This window comes from Chrysochloris asiatica, unplaced genomic scaffold (genome assembly GCF_000296735.1).
Source record: "Chrysochloris asiatica unplaced genomic scaffold, ChrAsi1.0 scaffold00026, whole genome shotgun sequence".
In the NCBI taxonomy this organism is placed as follows: Eukaryota; Metazoa; Chordata; class Mammalia; order Afrosoricida; family Chrysochloridae; genus Chrysochloris; species Chrysochloris asiatica.
In genome coordinates, this window is record NW_006408544.1 from 4,442,132 (window position 1) to 4,458,320 (window position 16,189).

The 16,189-nt window shown below is 50.7% G+C and overlaps 2 protein-coding genes across 3 annotated transcripts in view; one reads left to right on the forward strand and one right to left on the reverse strand.

Annotated features, from left to right (window-relative positions):
• Nucleotides 1-1,712: 1,712 nt before the first annotated feature.
• DMAP1 (DNA methyltransferase 1 associated protein 1) lies at nucleotides 1,713-12,121 on the forward strand. 2 transcript variants are annotated; one of them, XM_006839685.1, is made up of 10 exons: nucleotides 1,713-1,864; nucleotides 2,362-2,453; nucleotides 2,720-2,915; nucleotides 10,142-10,300; nucleotides 10,408-10,575; nucleotides 10,733-10,918; nucleotides 11,070-11,141; nucleotides 11,363-11,435; nucleotides 11,533-11,828; nucleotides 12,006-12,121. In XM_006839685.1, the coding sequence occupies exons 1-10, from the start codon at nucleotides 1,760-1,762 to the stop codon at nucleotides 12,063-12,065; spliced, it is 1,407 nt and encodes a 468-aa protein (XP_006839748.1). In that variant the 5' UTR covers nucleotides 1,713-1,759; the 3' UTR covers nucleotides 12,066-12,121. The 2 variants fall into 2 exon arrangements, with proteins under 2 accessions (XP_006839748.1, XP_006839749.1); XM_006839686.1 differs by having other exon boundaries at nucleotides 1,722-1,864; nucleotides 10,172-10,300; nucleotides 12,006-12,113.
• A 539-nt stretch (nucleotides 12,122-12,660) lies between these two features.
• The window catches only part of ERI3 (ERI1 exoribonuclease family member 3), a 168,466-nt gene continuing 164,937 nt past the window's right edge, over nucleotides 12,661-16,189 (reverse strand). The window contains exon 9 of the mRNA XM_006839687.1: nucleotides 12,661-13,204. Coding sequence (XP_006839750.1) covers nucleotides 13,122-13,204 — 83 coding nt within the window. The 3' untranslated portion in view covers nucleotides 12,661-13,121. The remainder of the gene's footprint in view (nucleotides 13,205-16,189) is intronic.

The following is a 16,189-nucleotide window of genomic DNA, read 5'->3' on the forward strand; positions in this document are numbered from 1 at the left end:
TCCTTGGAAACCCTATACAGGGTCACTATGGGTCAGAACTGACTCAATGGCACTTAACAACACTATCTGCCCTGGAGTCCTGGTATGGTGCTGTGGGTTAATGCACTGGACTGCAGAATCGGTTTGAACTGCAAGGTCGGTGGTTCAAGGTCTCCAGCCACTCCTTGGAAACCCTATGCAGGGTTGGTATTGGTCAGAAATGACTCGACAGCACTTAACAATAACAACAACACTGTCTACCATGATCCCTCTCCTCACAGAAATGAGTCTACCAGAATGATCTATAGTAAACAAGTAATTTCATAACTGATTAACTGTAAAGCGGGTCAGTATTCTAGGCAGAGGTGCCTCTTGCGGTGCTCTGTTTACTTCTGGCTCCAAGGCTCATTGCCATACCCTATTGGAAGTCCCTGGGTTCCCTCAGAACTGTGTGATGCTCAGTGGATCCACTCAGGGAGCAGGTCATCGGGAACAGGGCAAGCTTTCCAAAATGTCTGGGTCTAACCAGTTGTGCCTGCAACTCCCTCTCATCCAGGTCAGAACGTTTATATGGCAGCTTGTGTGGGCTGCCTGCTACTCCAGTCATGCATCTTTAGCAGGCCATCTTTGGGTCCGAGCTTCTTTATGGCTTAACAAGATACACTCCATCCCTCATGCTCAGCTATCTTCTCAAATCGGCAGGCTGGTGTGCAGAGGCTGAAACTAGGAATGATTTCCTGTTCCCTTTGCCCTTCTTCCAGGCTTTCTGTTCTTTTCTCTCGCCAGGAAAACCAGCAAATTTCTTCCCCTGAGGGATACTTGCAGCTGCTCCTAGCCTGAAGTTGTGTTCTTAGATCTTTTGTAACACACCAGTGCAGCTAGTTCCTGAACCAGTGTCGCTTTGAGAATCTGAGCCTCAGGAATGTCACCCCCACCCCCTCAGGCCCTGAGCCGCCAACACTTCCAAAGGCGGTGCAAGGTGGGGGCGGGGGACAGACCTCACTCCCCTTTGGCAGCTACCTTGGGAAGCTCGGCCTTTATTTAGTTTATCTCTTCATATTCATCACTTAGAACAACGCCTAGTATGTACTTAGCACTTAACGAAAAGCGAAAGTTAATGCCACTAATTTATTCAACCAAAACCAAAATGTGCCAGCACCGTGCTAACGTTTTAGATGAATGATCGGTATTTAAGTAGGTACCATTTTCATTGCCATTTTACAAATGAAGAAGTAAGTTCAGAGAAATCTAGTGCTTTCCCAAGGTCACAAAGCTCTCTCTTTTCATAGTGGGGAGGCTACGCAGCCACCCCAAGTGGAAGTGCCAGAAAGCAGGGAGCAAACTAAAGCGCACTTGAACCTCGCCGGAGCAAAGGACCTAAGGCAGCTCGGCACGGTCAGTGGCTTTCACACCAGGTTGCCAGCCGGCTCCATTTCCTCTAAGCACGAACCGGAAGCGTTCCTGTCGGCCTCGTTTCGAATGCGCGCAGCCGGAAGTTTCTGTTCGCGGCTTTGCGAGGCTAGAGGAACGGTGCCGGTAGCTGCTGGTTGCGGTTCTTGGTGCGGAGGCGCTGTGAGCCGAGGAGGCGCATAAGGCCATTAGGGGGACCCACGAGGCGACACACAGGCGGAATCCCGACCTGACTTGGAACACCCCCTTCCCTGGACCCGCCCCCACTTGGTTCTGGAGTGACCCCGCCCCCTGACCTGAACCTGGTCCCTCCATAGACTCCGGCCCTCTGATTCTTGTCCTCGGTTCGCTCCCGCATCCTTCCCGCGCGATGGCTACGGGCGCGGATGTACGGGACATTCTCGAACTCGGGGGTCCAGAGGGGGATGCATCTTCTGGGACCATTAGCAAGAAGGACATTATCAATCCGGACAAGGTAGCAGGGACGTCTGAGAGTGTTGGGTAACGGGAGGGAGTGAAGAGAAAGATGGGGGAAATGAATGCTGCCACACTTCTAGTAAGATGGGAGATAAAGGAAGGCTTGACATCTGTAAGACAGGGAATATCTGTCACCCGTAAGGAGCTGTGGGATGTAATTGGGAGATGGTGGGGACCAAGAGGGTATAAACACGTCAAAGAGGTGAAAGGACCAGGAGAGTAGGACACTTGAGAGAGTTGGGGAGGACGGAGGCTGTGTGACGCTCTGGGCTCTACCCAGGCGGGTATGGGGAGGGGGAGGACTTTCTCAGACTGGGGGTACCCTAGTGAGTGGGTTTCTGTGCCCGGATCAGTGAGGGCCTGAGTGTCTGTCAGTCCATCTGCCATTGTGTCTCTAGGTGCTAGTTTGTGCCTTTCCAAGACTGAGCTTGATTAAAGAAGTTTCAGGAAAGGAGGTCTAGGCTATGGCTCTTCTTCTGTGGTTTCCTTCCTCAGAAAAAGTCCAAGAAGTCCTCGGAGACACTGACCTTCAAGAGGCCAGAAGGCATGCACCGGGAGGTCTATGCACTGCTCTACTCTGACAAGAAGCAAGTACTTGTTGGAATCCCAAGTCCCCCAGGCTCTGACCCCTTACCCACCCGCCATGTCCCTAACTTCGCTTTCTCTGCCAGTTCCCTCCCTGCCTACCATTCCCAGCAAGGGCTCCTGCTTGCTTAGCAGGATCCAAGAGGAGCTCAGATCCCTGCTCCATGACATGACTTCCTTGTTCTAGGGTAGATCAGTTCCCTGGGCTTAAAGGTTCTCTTCATCCCTTCTGACTGCTACCCCCCACCCTCCCAAACTCTGCTGCCAGGGATGCACCCCCCCTGCTACCCAGTGACACTGGCCAGGGCTATCGCACGGTGAAGGCCAAGTTGGGCTCCAAGAAAGTGAGGCCTTGGAAGTGGATGCCTTTCACCAACCCAGCCCGCAAGGATGGAGCTATGTTCTTCCATTGGCGACGGGCAGCCGAGGAGGGCAAGGACTACCCCTTTGCCAGGTTCAATAAGGTGAGCCGCCAGCCTCCAGACACAACCCAGCTTTTCTACCCTCTGAATCATTGTGTGAATTCTCCAGTCTCTTGGGGGTTGACTCCAAACACATGGCTCAGGCTTGTGTCTCAATCATAGTTCCCTGCTCAGTCCTCACAGCAAATGCATGCAGGGTGGGACTCAGTGGTCTCATGCCCATGGGATCCCATCGTTCCTTGGGCCTGCTCTGGTTCTTGATGGTGTCTTCTCTTGACCTTTTGAATGTTGCTGCCTTAGTTATTCCACTGTTCTCACTCAGTACTTTCTTCTCAGTGTGCCTTACTTACCTTCTGGCTTCAATTAACCTCTAGATGCTAGTGACTCCAGTTTACTGTCTCTAATCTCTGGATTAGAGATTATGCAGTTCCTGCATATTGTCATTTACTTATTGTCTTTCACTGACTGTCCCATGGGTACCTCAGATCAGCATGCCCCCCAAACTCAACATCTTCTCTCTACACCCCACCTCTAAACTTGTTCTCCACCACTATTTACTGAATTGTTCAAATTTAGGAGTAATCTTTGACTTAACTTTTTCCCATAATTTCTTATTACAAAGAAGATAGAGGAAGACAGATAATAAACATGTAAACAAATAATTGGTTTCGTTCAGGTGAACGTCATCTATAAAATGGAAGCAGGATATGACTGGGATATGAAATGAGCTCAGAAGTGAACATGGCGAGTAGAGGAGGCCTACATTAGACAGGGTGATTGGGAAGGGTCTCTCTGAGGAGATATTTGAACTAGAGTTCAGAGACGCATCTAATTACTGAGTCCTGTGGATTCTGTTTCCATAATAAATTACACATCTGCCTATGTTCTTCACCAGTGCCAGCCAGCACCCTTATCCAAAGTGAATTCTCTCTGGTTAGCTTACCGAGGCTAAGAGGGATCAAAGACTTACCCAGGCTCACCCTACCAGTGAGAGGTAGAGCTAGGCTGAGCACAGTTTGCTAGGTCATTGCTTAAATCATTCTCCAGTGTGGCCTCACAGCCCCAGAGCCTGAAAACACTGGAGGCTCAAACCCAGTACACCAAGTCCCAGCTTCTCTCCCCGCAGTCCCATATAGCCAACTGCACCTGGACATCTGCCCCTGTAACTCAGAGGCTGCTTAGACTCAGCACATCAAGTTCAAACTCATCATTCTCTCCCTTGCCCCAAACCTGGTTTACTTCCATCTCCTTGGGCCCTTCAGGCCCGGTGCTACTGGTACCTTTTAAAGGTGTTGCCATGAATAAGAGCTTGTGCTCTAGTGGGTGAGGCTGGCCAAGAAAAACAACTAAACTCTTGCACAGGTCCCTGCACCAGATCACACCTTTCCATTCTTCCCACTGTCTCTTTTGGGTACCATCTTCTACCTTAATGAGCATGGATGGCCCTGCCTTGGATTATGGAGATATGCAGTGTTAAGCAAAGACCATGTTGAAATTTTCTAGAAAGAGTTTTAGCAGCTTCTTTTCTCTGAGGGATTCTCCACCTCCGCCACCCCCTTTTCTTAAAGCATAAGGGTTTGAATCTGGCTATCGAGGCTGTTGGCCCTCTGTTTACAGGGAGCATTTCCTCCCTGGGCCACCCAGAATCATCTGTCTTTCCAGAGCTTCATTCTCAGGCATCCCTGCTGGGTCTTACAGAAGTGTTTTTTTTCCAGGTGACTCGCACATTGACTTGCAGTTGATTTGAGTTTCCCTAGTTTCTCTCTGACTCTTAACTGCAGAGTGTCTATTTCTGTTCTTACCCGGGACCCTCTGGGATTCAGGCTGCAGGCAAGCCTGGTCTTGTCTTTTCTTGAAGGCCACGTGCTGTGTGTGCAGTCCCTGCCCAGGTTCTTGGGCCCGGTCTATACTGCTGCACTGCAAGTTTTTGAAAGGCTGCCCAGCAGTGATGGTGATGACCGGAGGCTAGTTGCCTTTATGGGGATGCCTGGGCATGTTTGTAGGCCAGGGAGAAGGGGCCAGAAAAGAGGGGGGAGGGACTGGAGCCAAGACTGGGAAGAGATGAGGTGTCTGAGGCAGCGCCAAGGAAGGTTAGGCAGTACATGCTGAGGCGTATTCACTTGGGTTTTAGTAAATACTGATCCAGGCCAAGCCATGTCTTGGGCATTGAAGACACAAAAATGATTCACACATGTCTACCTTCAAGAAATAGTATCACTGGGGAGAGGGTTTAGGGGAGGCATAGGCAGGTACAGCTTGGTGGTGGTGTTGTTGTTAAGTGCCATCAAGTCAGCTCCGACCCATAGCGTTTATATGTATAGGGTTTCTAAGGAGCAGCTGGTGAGCTTGAATTGCCCACCTTGCAGTTCAAACGGTTTTGCAGTCTGGCACATTAACCCGCAGCACCACACCAGGACTTGGTGTGGTGCATGCTATATTGGGAAAACCTGAGGGTGGCAGTATCTTCCTGGAGTAGTTGGAGCCTTGAGTTGAGCCTTGATTATAGGAAGGGAGTGCCATGGCCTTTTCAGAGGGGACAGTATGAGTGAAGGCATGAATAAAAAAGACAGTCACATGTATAGCATAATGAGAAATCGTGGGGGCCAGGCTTGAGAATTTGGGCTTTGTACTTTTGTTGAAGAATCTCTGGTAGCATAGTGGTTACGAGTTGGGCTGCAGTTCAAAACTAACTACCAGCTGTTCTGAGGGGGAAAGATGAGGCTTTCTGCTCCTGTAAAGATTTACCCTATGCAGGGTCGCTATGAGTTGGGACAGACACCACGGCACACCACCACCACCACCACCTTTTGTCTTTAGGCAGCCTCTGACAGATTTGAATTAGAAATGTCAACATATTTGGGTTTTAGAAAGATCCTGGTGACTACTGGTGGAGAAGGCAGTTGGAGTAAAATGAATTAGTGATTTTTCCTTCCAGGACCGCTCTGCTCTGGGGCCTTCCTCCCAGTCACTCTGCTACCGCTGGAAACCCAGGAATTATCTCTCCCGGTCCTCATCCAGTTGTCATGTCCTTCAGTTTTTATCTCAAGTCTTTCAAGTGCCTCTTTCTGTTCTTCCACTGGTGCTGCTCCAGGGCAGGCCTCTGTACTTCTTACTCCGAGTATTTCTAAAACCTGCCAACTCATCTCCAGACTCATGATTTAACCGTCTTTCCTAATTGTTGCCAGAGTGGTCTTTATATGAGAGAAACATGACCATTTCTGTCTTCTTAAAACTTCTCCCAAGATTCCTGGAGGTAGTTAGCCATTTCCTTCCCCTCCCACAGAAGTGTTTATGTTTGAGTCCCTCCCTTAATTGGGGCACAGGCATGTATGCTGTTACTGAGGCTCTAGAGCTGCGGGGGCCTTGAAGTTGCTCCTGGAGAGAATCTCCTGGAGAGAATCTAGAGGTGGCCACAATCCCCAAGCTGCCAGGGTCTTTGGACCTTAATGGCTTCCCTCACCCTGAGGGTGAATTTGACTCTGGGGTAGGCTATGCAGTGCCCTGTCAGAACTGACTTTGGCTGTCTTGCCAGGCTGTTTTCATGCCTTTCCACATGTCCCCAGTTGCTACACTCACACACAGTGTGTCCAGGTGCCTTCTCTGCCCTCACCAGTTCACTTCTACTCAACCGCAGCTGGAGCAAGGCCTCATTTACTTCTTCCCTCACTAGCCCTGACCTCATTAGGCGGGATTAGGGACCACTCATCACACCCCCGGCATAGCACTGTCATCAGACTCGCCACACTGTGCTACAAATACTGTGATTTCTTTTCTCAGCAAGACTGAGCAAAGAGAGAGTAAAGACCTTGTTTGTCGTATGCAGCACAGCACACCCAGCAAAGGTCTGGCAGGCACATGATAAACATGAAAAGACTTCCAAAAGTTCATGAAAAAAATTTCACCATCTTTTAATTCCATTTTCCATGGGCTTTTTTTTTTTTAATTGTGAACTGAGTAAAGGTTTACAAATAAGACCATCAGTTTTACATTCAACAGATAATACACTCTGTTCATCTTGGTGATTACAATTCCCTCCATGGAACAATAGTCATCTGCGTCCTCCCCAAGGCTCCAATTTCCTATTTCCCTTCCATTCACCTTCCCATCCCTTTTCACCATTGTACATATTGCCCCTTTGATTTTTTTTGTTTTTTTAAAAGCTTTTATTGTGAATTGAGTGATAGTTTACATGGGAGAACATACATCAGTTTTGTATTCAACCAACTATATTTTGTTTCATTGCAATGATTATAATCTCCTTCATGCACCATTGGCTAACAGTATTTGCTTCTATTCCGTCTTTTTTTTTTTTTTAATGTTTACAAAAACAAGCAGGAATATATAATCATTTAAACAACCAAAGGGCACATTTTTGCAAGCCAGCCTCCTGGCTTCCAGCACACAGCCTTTCTCTTTCCATGAGTCTGGAATCCAGCTGTTCTCTTCTCCATGTCCTCATCTCTGCCTCCATCTCTGGTGTTGGTGCTTCTCTGATTATGTTCCCACACTCCACTCATGTTCTTCCCTCCTGATGGTCCTAGGGTCCTCTGTTCCTGGACTGTAAGATTAAGTATGCCTCCCTTTTTGTTACACTATTTCTACCTTTACAGTTGTAACAATCACAATTAGTCATGATAACAGTTACTGTTGAATCAAATGAATTCTGTCCTCATCTCCTTTCAGCAGACCCTCTAGACAAGATGAATGCCCCTTTGATTTTGAATTAACCATTCCATCATCCATAGCGAACATATCTTACTCATGTTGTTGTTCCCCCTCTGTGCCTATCTACTGCTTGGATAAAAGTTGTTCCCTCTATATTCCTATGTACTGCTTGGCTGAAACAGGTGTGTTCCTTTCTAGACTTGAAGAGTGGTTGAGGGCCACAGTCTCAGGTTCCTCCAGTCTTTTTTTGACCAGTAAGCCCAGGATTTTTTTTTTTTTTTTTTAAAGTTATTTTGAATTTTGTTCCATACATTATGCCTGTCTATCCAAGCCCTTCTAATGTGGTCCGGTCAGGACAATTGATGGTGGTTATTGGATACCATCTAGTTCTTCGGTTCTCAGGTTTGGAGAGACTGATGTTCATATGTTCTTTTAGACTGTTGGACTAGTTGATTCCAAGCATCTTCAATTCTCATCACTCTTCTGTCTTTCGCACATGGAGAGATCCATAGCTGCACTTTAGAGGGCTGCTCATGAGCTTTTAATATCCCAGATGCTGCTCAACAAAGTAGGATGTAGAACATTGTCTTTGTAGGCTATGGTGTCCCTTGAGACTATTCCATGGATTTTTTGAAGCCCCCTTACATTTGTTGAATGTGAATGAGCAAATGAATGTCTTCCTTACTTGGCTGTGAGCTTCTTTTTTTTTCTTAAGTATTTGTGTATATATATTTTTTAATGTTTTATTGTGAATTATAGTTTACATGAGAGAACTTTAGTTTTACATTCATTCTATCGTATATCCTTTCATTGCCATGGTTTCAATTCCCTCGATGCATCATCAACCGACCAAAGGGCATACCCTACAAACCTGCCCCCTACACGCCCCCCCCGCCCCCCTCCCAGTCTTCAGCACTGACTGTGAGCTTCTTAAGAGCAGAACTAGCTACACAGTTTGAGTGTTTTGAATTGATTAGAATGGATAAGAGGGATACTTAACAAAACCAGCAAAATCAGGAAGACTTCTCAGAGGAAGTGATGTCTGAATGAGAACAAAAGGACAAGAAAGTGCTATCCATATAGAAGGAATGTGTGTGGGAGAGCTGCTTGTGCTCCAGAAACCGCTAGTTCTTTGGCTGGAACTAAAGATCCACAGGAGGCAGTGGCTGCCGAGAGAGACACAAGTCATTCATTTGTGTGTTCATTGGTTGGATCAGTTAAATAGTCATTAAGACTTGTAGTATGCCTGGCCCTGAAGGTAAGAAGTGAACAGATGGTTTCTACCTTGGAGGAGTTGGCAGATTAGAAGGCACTTTACTGTGTAGTCGTGGGGGTTTGATAAGGAATGGTTGGGTGACATGATCAGATATATATTCTTGAACAGTGCTCCTTAAATTATTTGTGGTGAAGGACCTTTACTTTTAATCTATCACAAACTGAAAGAAAATTACAAAAAGGAAAAATACAAGTACATGTTTTTCTTTCTTGTTTAGATTCAGCAATTACTGTACACAATTACTGTAAAATTGTTATCAGAGTTTCTAAATGCCTAGTCTTCATTTCTACTCTTGCCTCAGACTGGTGAAAACATTTGGCAAACAGCACTAGTCTGCAGACTGCTCTTCAAGGCTTACTGTTGAGAGAGAGCAAATCTTGGCTACAGATACAGCACTGGATGGAGGCAGAGCCCAGGGAGGGGTGGGGGTGGGGGGCGGCTTTTTTTTTTTTGGGGGGGTTGGGATTTTTTTTTTTTTTTTTTGTCTGTGCAAGGGCTGGTATGGTCTGGACTGGGATGTAGCATTGAAATAGGTATTTCAGAGGTAGAGCCACAAGTTTAGTTTGGACAACTGGGTGGGTGATGGTGATCCTGACTGGGATCCGGATGGGGGATGCAATGTTGAGGGAGCTTGATGAGTTCAGTATTGAATGTGTACTGGGGTGTTTGGCCCTCCAGTAGACGTCCAAGAGGCAGTTGGGTACCAGGTCTTGAGATCACTTCAGTCAGTTGTGGTCTTGTAGAAAAGCTTCCTTGAGTGTCTGACAGTCCCAGCTGGCTGTGATGGTGTTTGTCTGAGGGAGGCCTAGAGGGTGGGGATAAAGGAAGTAACACGGACAAGGAAGCATGTGTTTGGACTAGGACTCAGGCCCCATTTTTGTAGCAGTGCGACCCTATCCAGCTCAGGAAGAGCTGCAAGTCTCATTGCTACCACTGGGTGGCAGTAGTGTCTCAGACAAGAATTGCAAACTCAGGGATCCTGGCCTTTTCTTACTTAGCCATCTGGTCTATTCCAGAGTTGACCTTTGGGGGTTCCACAGAAGCACTTACATTTGAACCCCTTGCCTTAACCATGGGGGTCGGAGCATGTATCCTGTTAGAAGTTGCTGCTGGAGTGAATCCAGAGGCAGGCCACAGTTCTGGAGCTGCTAGCGTTTCCGTCAAGCAGACAATTCTTTCCTCACAGAGTATCTCTACGCTGCTCCCTGCAGTGCCACAGGTGGTTGACTTCTGTCCAGTTCAGGGATTGACTGTTGTTGAAGGGGGCTGGAGCTGGCTGGACAGGACACGATGTGAGCGTGCTCCCATGTCCCTTCTGTGCCTGCAGACTGTGCAGGTTCCCGTGTATTCAGAGCAGGAGTACCAGCTTTATCTCCATGATGACTCTTGGACTAAGGCTGAGACTGACCACCTCTTTGACCTCAGTCGCCGCTTTGACCTGCGTTTTGTAGTTATCCATGACCGCTACGACCACCAGCAATTCAAGGTGAGCCGATGTCATGGACTTGCAGGTATGCCGAACTTGCAGGCCTGGAGGGCCCACTGCCTTCATTCATCTCTTCTGTGTGGCCCTGCGTGTGTTTTTATCCTCAGAAGCGTTCTGTGGAGGACCTGAAGGAGCGGTACTACCACATCTGTGCTAAGCTTGCTAATGTGCGGGCAGTGCCAGGCACAGACCTCAAGGTACCAGTATTTGATGCTGGGCATGAGCGACGGCGGAAGGAGCAGCTAGAGCGGCTCTATAACCGGACCCCAGAGCAGGTCAGCGCATTTCTGACCTCCATGCCTGATACTGCTCCCCCACTGGCCCCTTCTCCATGCCTCAGCCCAATTCTTCCTCCCTGACTACCCCCTGCTCGCCACAGCCCTTCATCTCCCTGTCTCCTCTCCCCCACTTCCCAGCAGCTCTCTTTCCCAGGTGGCGGAGGAGGAGTACCTGCTACAGGAGCTGCGAAAGATTGAGACCCGTAAGAAGGAGCGGGAGAAGCGGAGTCAGGACCTGCAGAAGCTGATAACAGCAGCAGACACCACTGCAGAACAGCGACGCACTGAGCGCAAGGCCCCCAAAAAGAAGCTACCCCAGAAAAAGGAGGCTGAGAAGCCGGTGTGAGGCTAAAGCAACCCCAGCACAGCTCCTCCCCCACCCTGATAGTCTGCTCCCTAGAGGAGGGCTCTGAGAGCCACCAAAACTGGCGGGTGTAGGGACCGGCAGTGGGCCCACTCTGACTCCTTGGTCTCTCTAATTCCATTCCCAGGCTGTTCCTGAGACTGCAGGCATTAAGTTCCCAGACTTTAAGTCAGCAGGGGTCACATTGCGGAGCCAGCGGGTACGTGAGTCACCCCCTTTGTGCCTGGGCTCTGGATGGCTGGGATGCTGCAGGTAGAGGGGCTCCACCACGGGGTCTCGGGGAGCGGAGGGGCCACTCCTTGGCGGTTTCCTTTTCTGGCCTTTAGCGGCCTCCACTCACCACCCCAACTGCTTTCAGTCCCCTTCAACCTAAGGCTCTTGGGGACTGGTGGAGAGGGCTTAACACCTGGGTCATTGTAGATGAAGCTGCCAAGCTCTGTGGGACAGAAGAAGATCAAGGCCCTGGAGCAGATGCTGCTGGAGCTTGGTGTGGGTGAGTGGAGGCTGGTTCCCACAGGATACATCCACCGGGCAACGGGAGGGGTGTTCCTGGCCTTATGCCCATGCACTGCCCACCTCACTACTTGCAGAGCTGAGCCCGACACCCACGGAGGAGCTGGTGCACATGTTCAATGAGCTGCGGAGTGACCTGGTGCTGCTCTATGAGCTCAAGCAGGCCTGTGCCAACTGCGAGTACGAGCTACAGATGCTGCGGCACCGGCATGAGGCGCTGGCCCGGGCTGGCGTGCTGGGGGGGCCGGCCACGCCAGCACTGGGCCCAGCCCCCGCCTCTGCTGAGCCAGCAGTTTCTGAACCTGGTCCCGGCCCTGACCCCACCAAGGAAACCATCATTGACGTGGTGGGTGCACCTCTCACACCCAATTCGGTAAGCGTCTGGACAGGGTGGGAACGCGCGCATGCGCGTGCACTGGATTGTGCACATGCTCCCTCTAGTGGCTCCAATGGGAACCGTCCCCTCGGTGGGGCTCTGAGCCAGGACCCAGGGGGAGGAATAGGAATGCAGCCTGTACTCCTGGCTGACCTCAGATCTGTGTCTCCGCAGAGGAAGCGGCGAGAATCGGCCTCTAGTTCATCTTCTGTGAAGAAAGCCAAGAAGCCATGAGAGGCCACGCAGGACACTGCTGTTGTGTAAATAGAGCTGTTTGAGTTGTACTGGGCTGCTTCCTTTTCATTTTCCCCAAGCCACTACAGTGCCCCTGGCTGGCAAGAGTGGTCCCGGAGGGGGGTCATCACATCTGTGAGGATGGCACTTGAGGTTTGCTGCACTGAGGCTCAGCAACTTTACTGTCAGCTGCTATCAAGTTGGTGCCTGCCTCATGGCGACCCCACATACATTGTGCTGTTGTGATCCATAGGGTTTCCAGTAGATTGTTTCTGGGTCTGGAAGGACCAGTGAAACCTGCCCAGCATCATCGCAACACCTTTGCCTCCATTGGCAGGTGGGAGGGGCAGCGCATGAGCTGCGGTGGCTGGGAATCAAACTTGGGGCTCCCACGTGGAAGGTTCTGCTCAGACACATGGCTTTGTGAACACAGTGGTGGCCTCAGACACCAATGCCCCCCCTCCCCCCAGGCGCATTAGTGAGTCTCACAGGTGCACCAGGATCACAATCATGAACAGATGGCATTGTGCAGAAGGGCAGCTGGGGCCTGCTGACACTGCCCTCACATTTGACAGTGTTGGACACACAAAGGGTTACACACATCCAGGGCCTCATTTCCCCGACTTTATTCAGTGGCACATTCACAGCGGGGATGGGGGTAGACACGAGGTGGGGCCTGATCTGTCCTGGAGCCCTGGGGGCACCACACACCATGCACTATGGGTGGGAAGGGGCACAGGGGGGCTTGGTGGTCCCAGCAGAAGCCTGTGTACCGGGGAGGAGGCAGTGAGTGCCTGGGTCCCCCTAGCCCAGGCCCACATGGGAGGGCTAATACTGGGCTGAGGTTGAGGGGTGGGGTGGGGGTGGGGGCACAAAGTATCTGCTCCAGAGGGGCCAAGTGGCCAAGCCCTTGCCCGGGGTGTGAGCCCAGAGATCAGCTGGGGGACACTCTGGACGCAGAGCTGTGTTACTCTCCCTTTTCCCCTCTGAGGGAGAGGAGGGTTCTGGGCTGGGCCAAGCAGCTACCCTGTCCTGCCCCATCCCGTCCTCGGCCAATCAGAATGGCTTCGAGGTCTGCTTGAAGATAAAGCCTCGATAGGCGAGTGTCTTCATGATGTTAGCAATGTTCTTGCAGTCATCTAAAAGAGGAAGGAAGAGAAAGCATTTAGATGGGTCCTGTACCCTTCCCCTCACACCTGCCGGTACTGTATGAGGGAGGGTGGTGGGAGGCAGGGTCAGATTCTGAGTGGCAGAATCAGGTGCTCCTGGTGGCAGTAGCTCCAGCTTCAGGTTAGGCTAGGTGATGCTGGGCCAACAGGAAACCTGGTCTCAGTGCTTCTCAGTCCCATAATTCATGCTGGAAATTGGCCAGTGTGTCCCGCCCCAGCCCCAGTGGTGATGTATGGGCGCCGTCGCAGTAAGAAAAAGGCAGAGTAAATGTGTAATTTCTCCCTTGACGGCCCCCAGCCGCTGGGCGATCCTTCTTGTTGCCGCCGCGTGGGGACGGCCCATCCGCTACACTCCGTCTTCCCGCCACCCGCCTTGATGTCTCCATTTCATTACTGTGCGGCCATTCATCACGCCCACAGCCAGGGTGACTTTGCCGGCACTTGCATGTGTGGGAGATGTGGCCAAGGCCATAATCACTGGTGACAAGGCCTGGCACTTATAGGCCAGAGTCCAGGAAGCACATCTGCCCTATGCCCATGAATAAGTACAAAAACAGCAAGGTGCCTGGCACCTGGTCCCCCACAGTTGTGGCCATCAGCTCTGCCAGACGCACCTGCGTCCATCTGTCCCAGCCATGCCTCTGTCCCATCCCAGTAAGCTCAATGCTGATGCCGGTCATGGCCACTGGCCTCAGGTTAAATATGTCTGGGCATGCCATACCCTTCCACAAACAGTTTTTCCAACATTGGCCCTTGTTGCTCAAAACAGTCTTAAGATTTGGAGGTTGCAGGAACAGACACTCAGCAACAGATCTGGACCCGCTGGTCCCACCAGCAGCAGCAGTAGGTACCGCAGCCCCAGAGCTTTTCCCACTACAGTGTTACTGTTAAAGTGCCGTCAAGTCGGTTCTGACCCACAGCCACCCTGTATAGGGTTTCCAAGGAGCAGCTGGTGAGCTTGAACCGCTGACCTTGCAATGCAAACAGCTTTGCAGTGTGACACATTAACCCACAGCACCACATCAGGCTTTTCTGTTCCTCTGCCCAGAGTGGCCACCAATTCCCCATCCCCTCACCTGTCTCTCCTCCCACCTCCTCTAGATGCTTTAAGGGCCATAAACTCAAGGCCTCAGCCGTCACCAGCCCTCATGGGATCGATACAGTGATTGCAGAACTATTGTACAAGATGTCAACATCAGGTGTGTGTGTGTGGGGTGTGTGGTAAGGTCAAAGTGGGGTTAGAAGGCCTCTACATCTGTCAAGGACCAGTTCTTTCCACTGAGCCCCTACCTCTACCTTTGCCAGGGTGTGAGACTAGGAAGGGGGGTCACCATCGCTGGAAGAGGGCTGTGGGTGCAGGAGTCATTGGGTCAGCCCAGGGGCTTCTGTCACCAGTCTGCGGGCCAGGTTTCAGGGTCAGGTCAATGTGCTGTCTGCACAGCTCAGCACACATATGGTGGATGTGGACATGGAGTGGTGACCTAGAGCCCAGACACAGGGACACTGAAGCCAAGAGGACTGGTCTGAGGTGGAATAGTGGGAAGACAGATGGGTAGGTAGTGGCAGCCATGGCAACTCCAGACGTGACCCATCCCCGTGGTTTATGGGCCGGACACGCGCCCCGCTCAGCTGAGACCCTGTCATTTGTCTCCCTTAGTGTGCAAGCCTGTGCTGTGGGGGCAGAGGGTGGAGGAAGGCTGCCACAGGAGGAGCTAGACAGCTGACAGGAAGGGGAATGGGATAGGAAGCGCTGTACAGGAGGGGTGCAGGTGGGATCTGGTAGGCAGGCCCCTGGGAGAGGCCTGCAAGCTGTGAGCAGGGCAGGGCTATGATAGGGTGACTGTCTTCCCTAAGAAGCCTGGCCCTGTCAGGGCACTCCAATCCTTCCTGTCTCCTGCACTCTGGGGACCCTGGTCGCTGTGCATATTAAGAATAAGTCCCCTCGTTATCTGCAATTACCCAGCGGCCACACACCTCATTTCTTCCAGCAGAAAAGAAAATTAGTTTTCTATTGACTTCATCTGGCTCCTCCCACATTGCTGGTCAAATCACTCAATCTGCCTCTCCTTGCCCAAGTGAATGTGCCCAGCCTCTCCCCCCAGGTCACCATCCATCCAGAGGGCTAGCACTGACCTCTCACCTGTGCCCATCTGTCCTTGACCTCCATCAACTCTACACACAGGATGCATCCAAATGCCTCCTGAACATCTCCATAGGTACACACAGACTGAAGAGTCAATATTCAACTAATTTTCTTCCCAAAACTTCTTCCTACCTCTCCTCTGCTCCAGTAAAGGCACTCAAAAAGCCCACATGCGAAACCCGAAAGCCATGCTTGGCACACTGTGGCACACTGCCACTCCCTCCACTTGATTGTATCTTCTTAGTCTCTCCCTACTTCTGTTCATCCCAGCAGCCACCACCCCTAGTCTAGAGCCATCATCTCTTGCCAGGATTACCACAACAGTTCTCTGTCTGCAATCCATTCTCCTGTAGTCCATCTTCAAATCACTTCAGTGGCTCCCCTTGACCTCAGTTGAGAATCGACCCTCAATATGACTGAAACCCTCTACAGGGTTGCTATGAGTTGGAACTGACAACATAGGCCCTACAAAGACTGATCCCTGCTCTCTCTGGTCTCATCTCTGTCACACTCTATCCCCAAACCTCATACTCCAGCTGCAAGGAATCACTCACTGGTTTTTGAACAAAGCAGGGGCTTTGTTTCCTGTCTTACCTTCACCTACTAGCTGTGTAGACTGCAGCCAATGCTAAACATCTCTTAGGTTCCTCAACTAGGGAGGATGATGGGCACTGCCCCAGCATTCCTGTGGAGAGTTCGGAAGGCCATCAATGGGGCCTCCAGATGCTAGTCTCTGTGCTGGAATCCCTCTTGCCCAAAGAGAAGGCAAGGATGCTAGTTTTCTGGATGACTCAGTGATGAGAAAGCGCTTA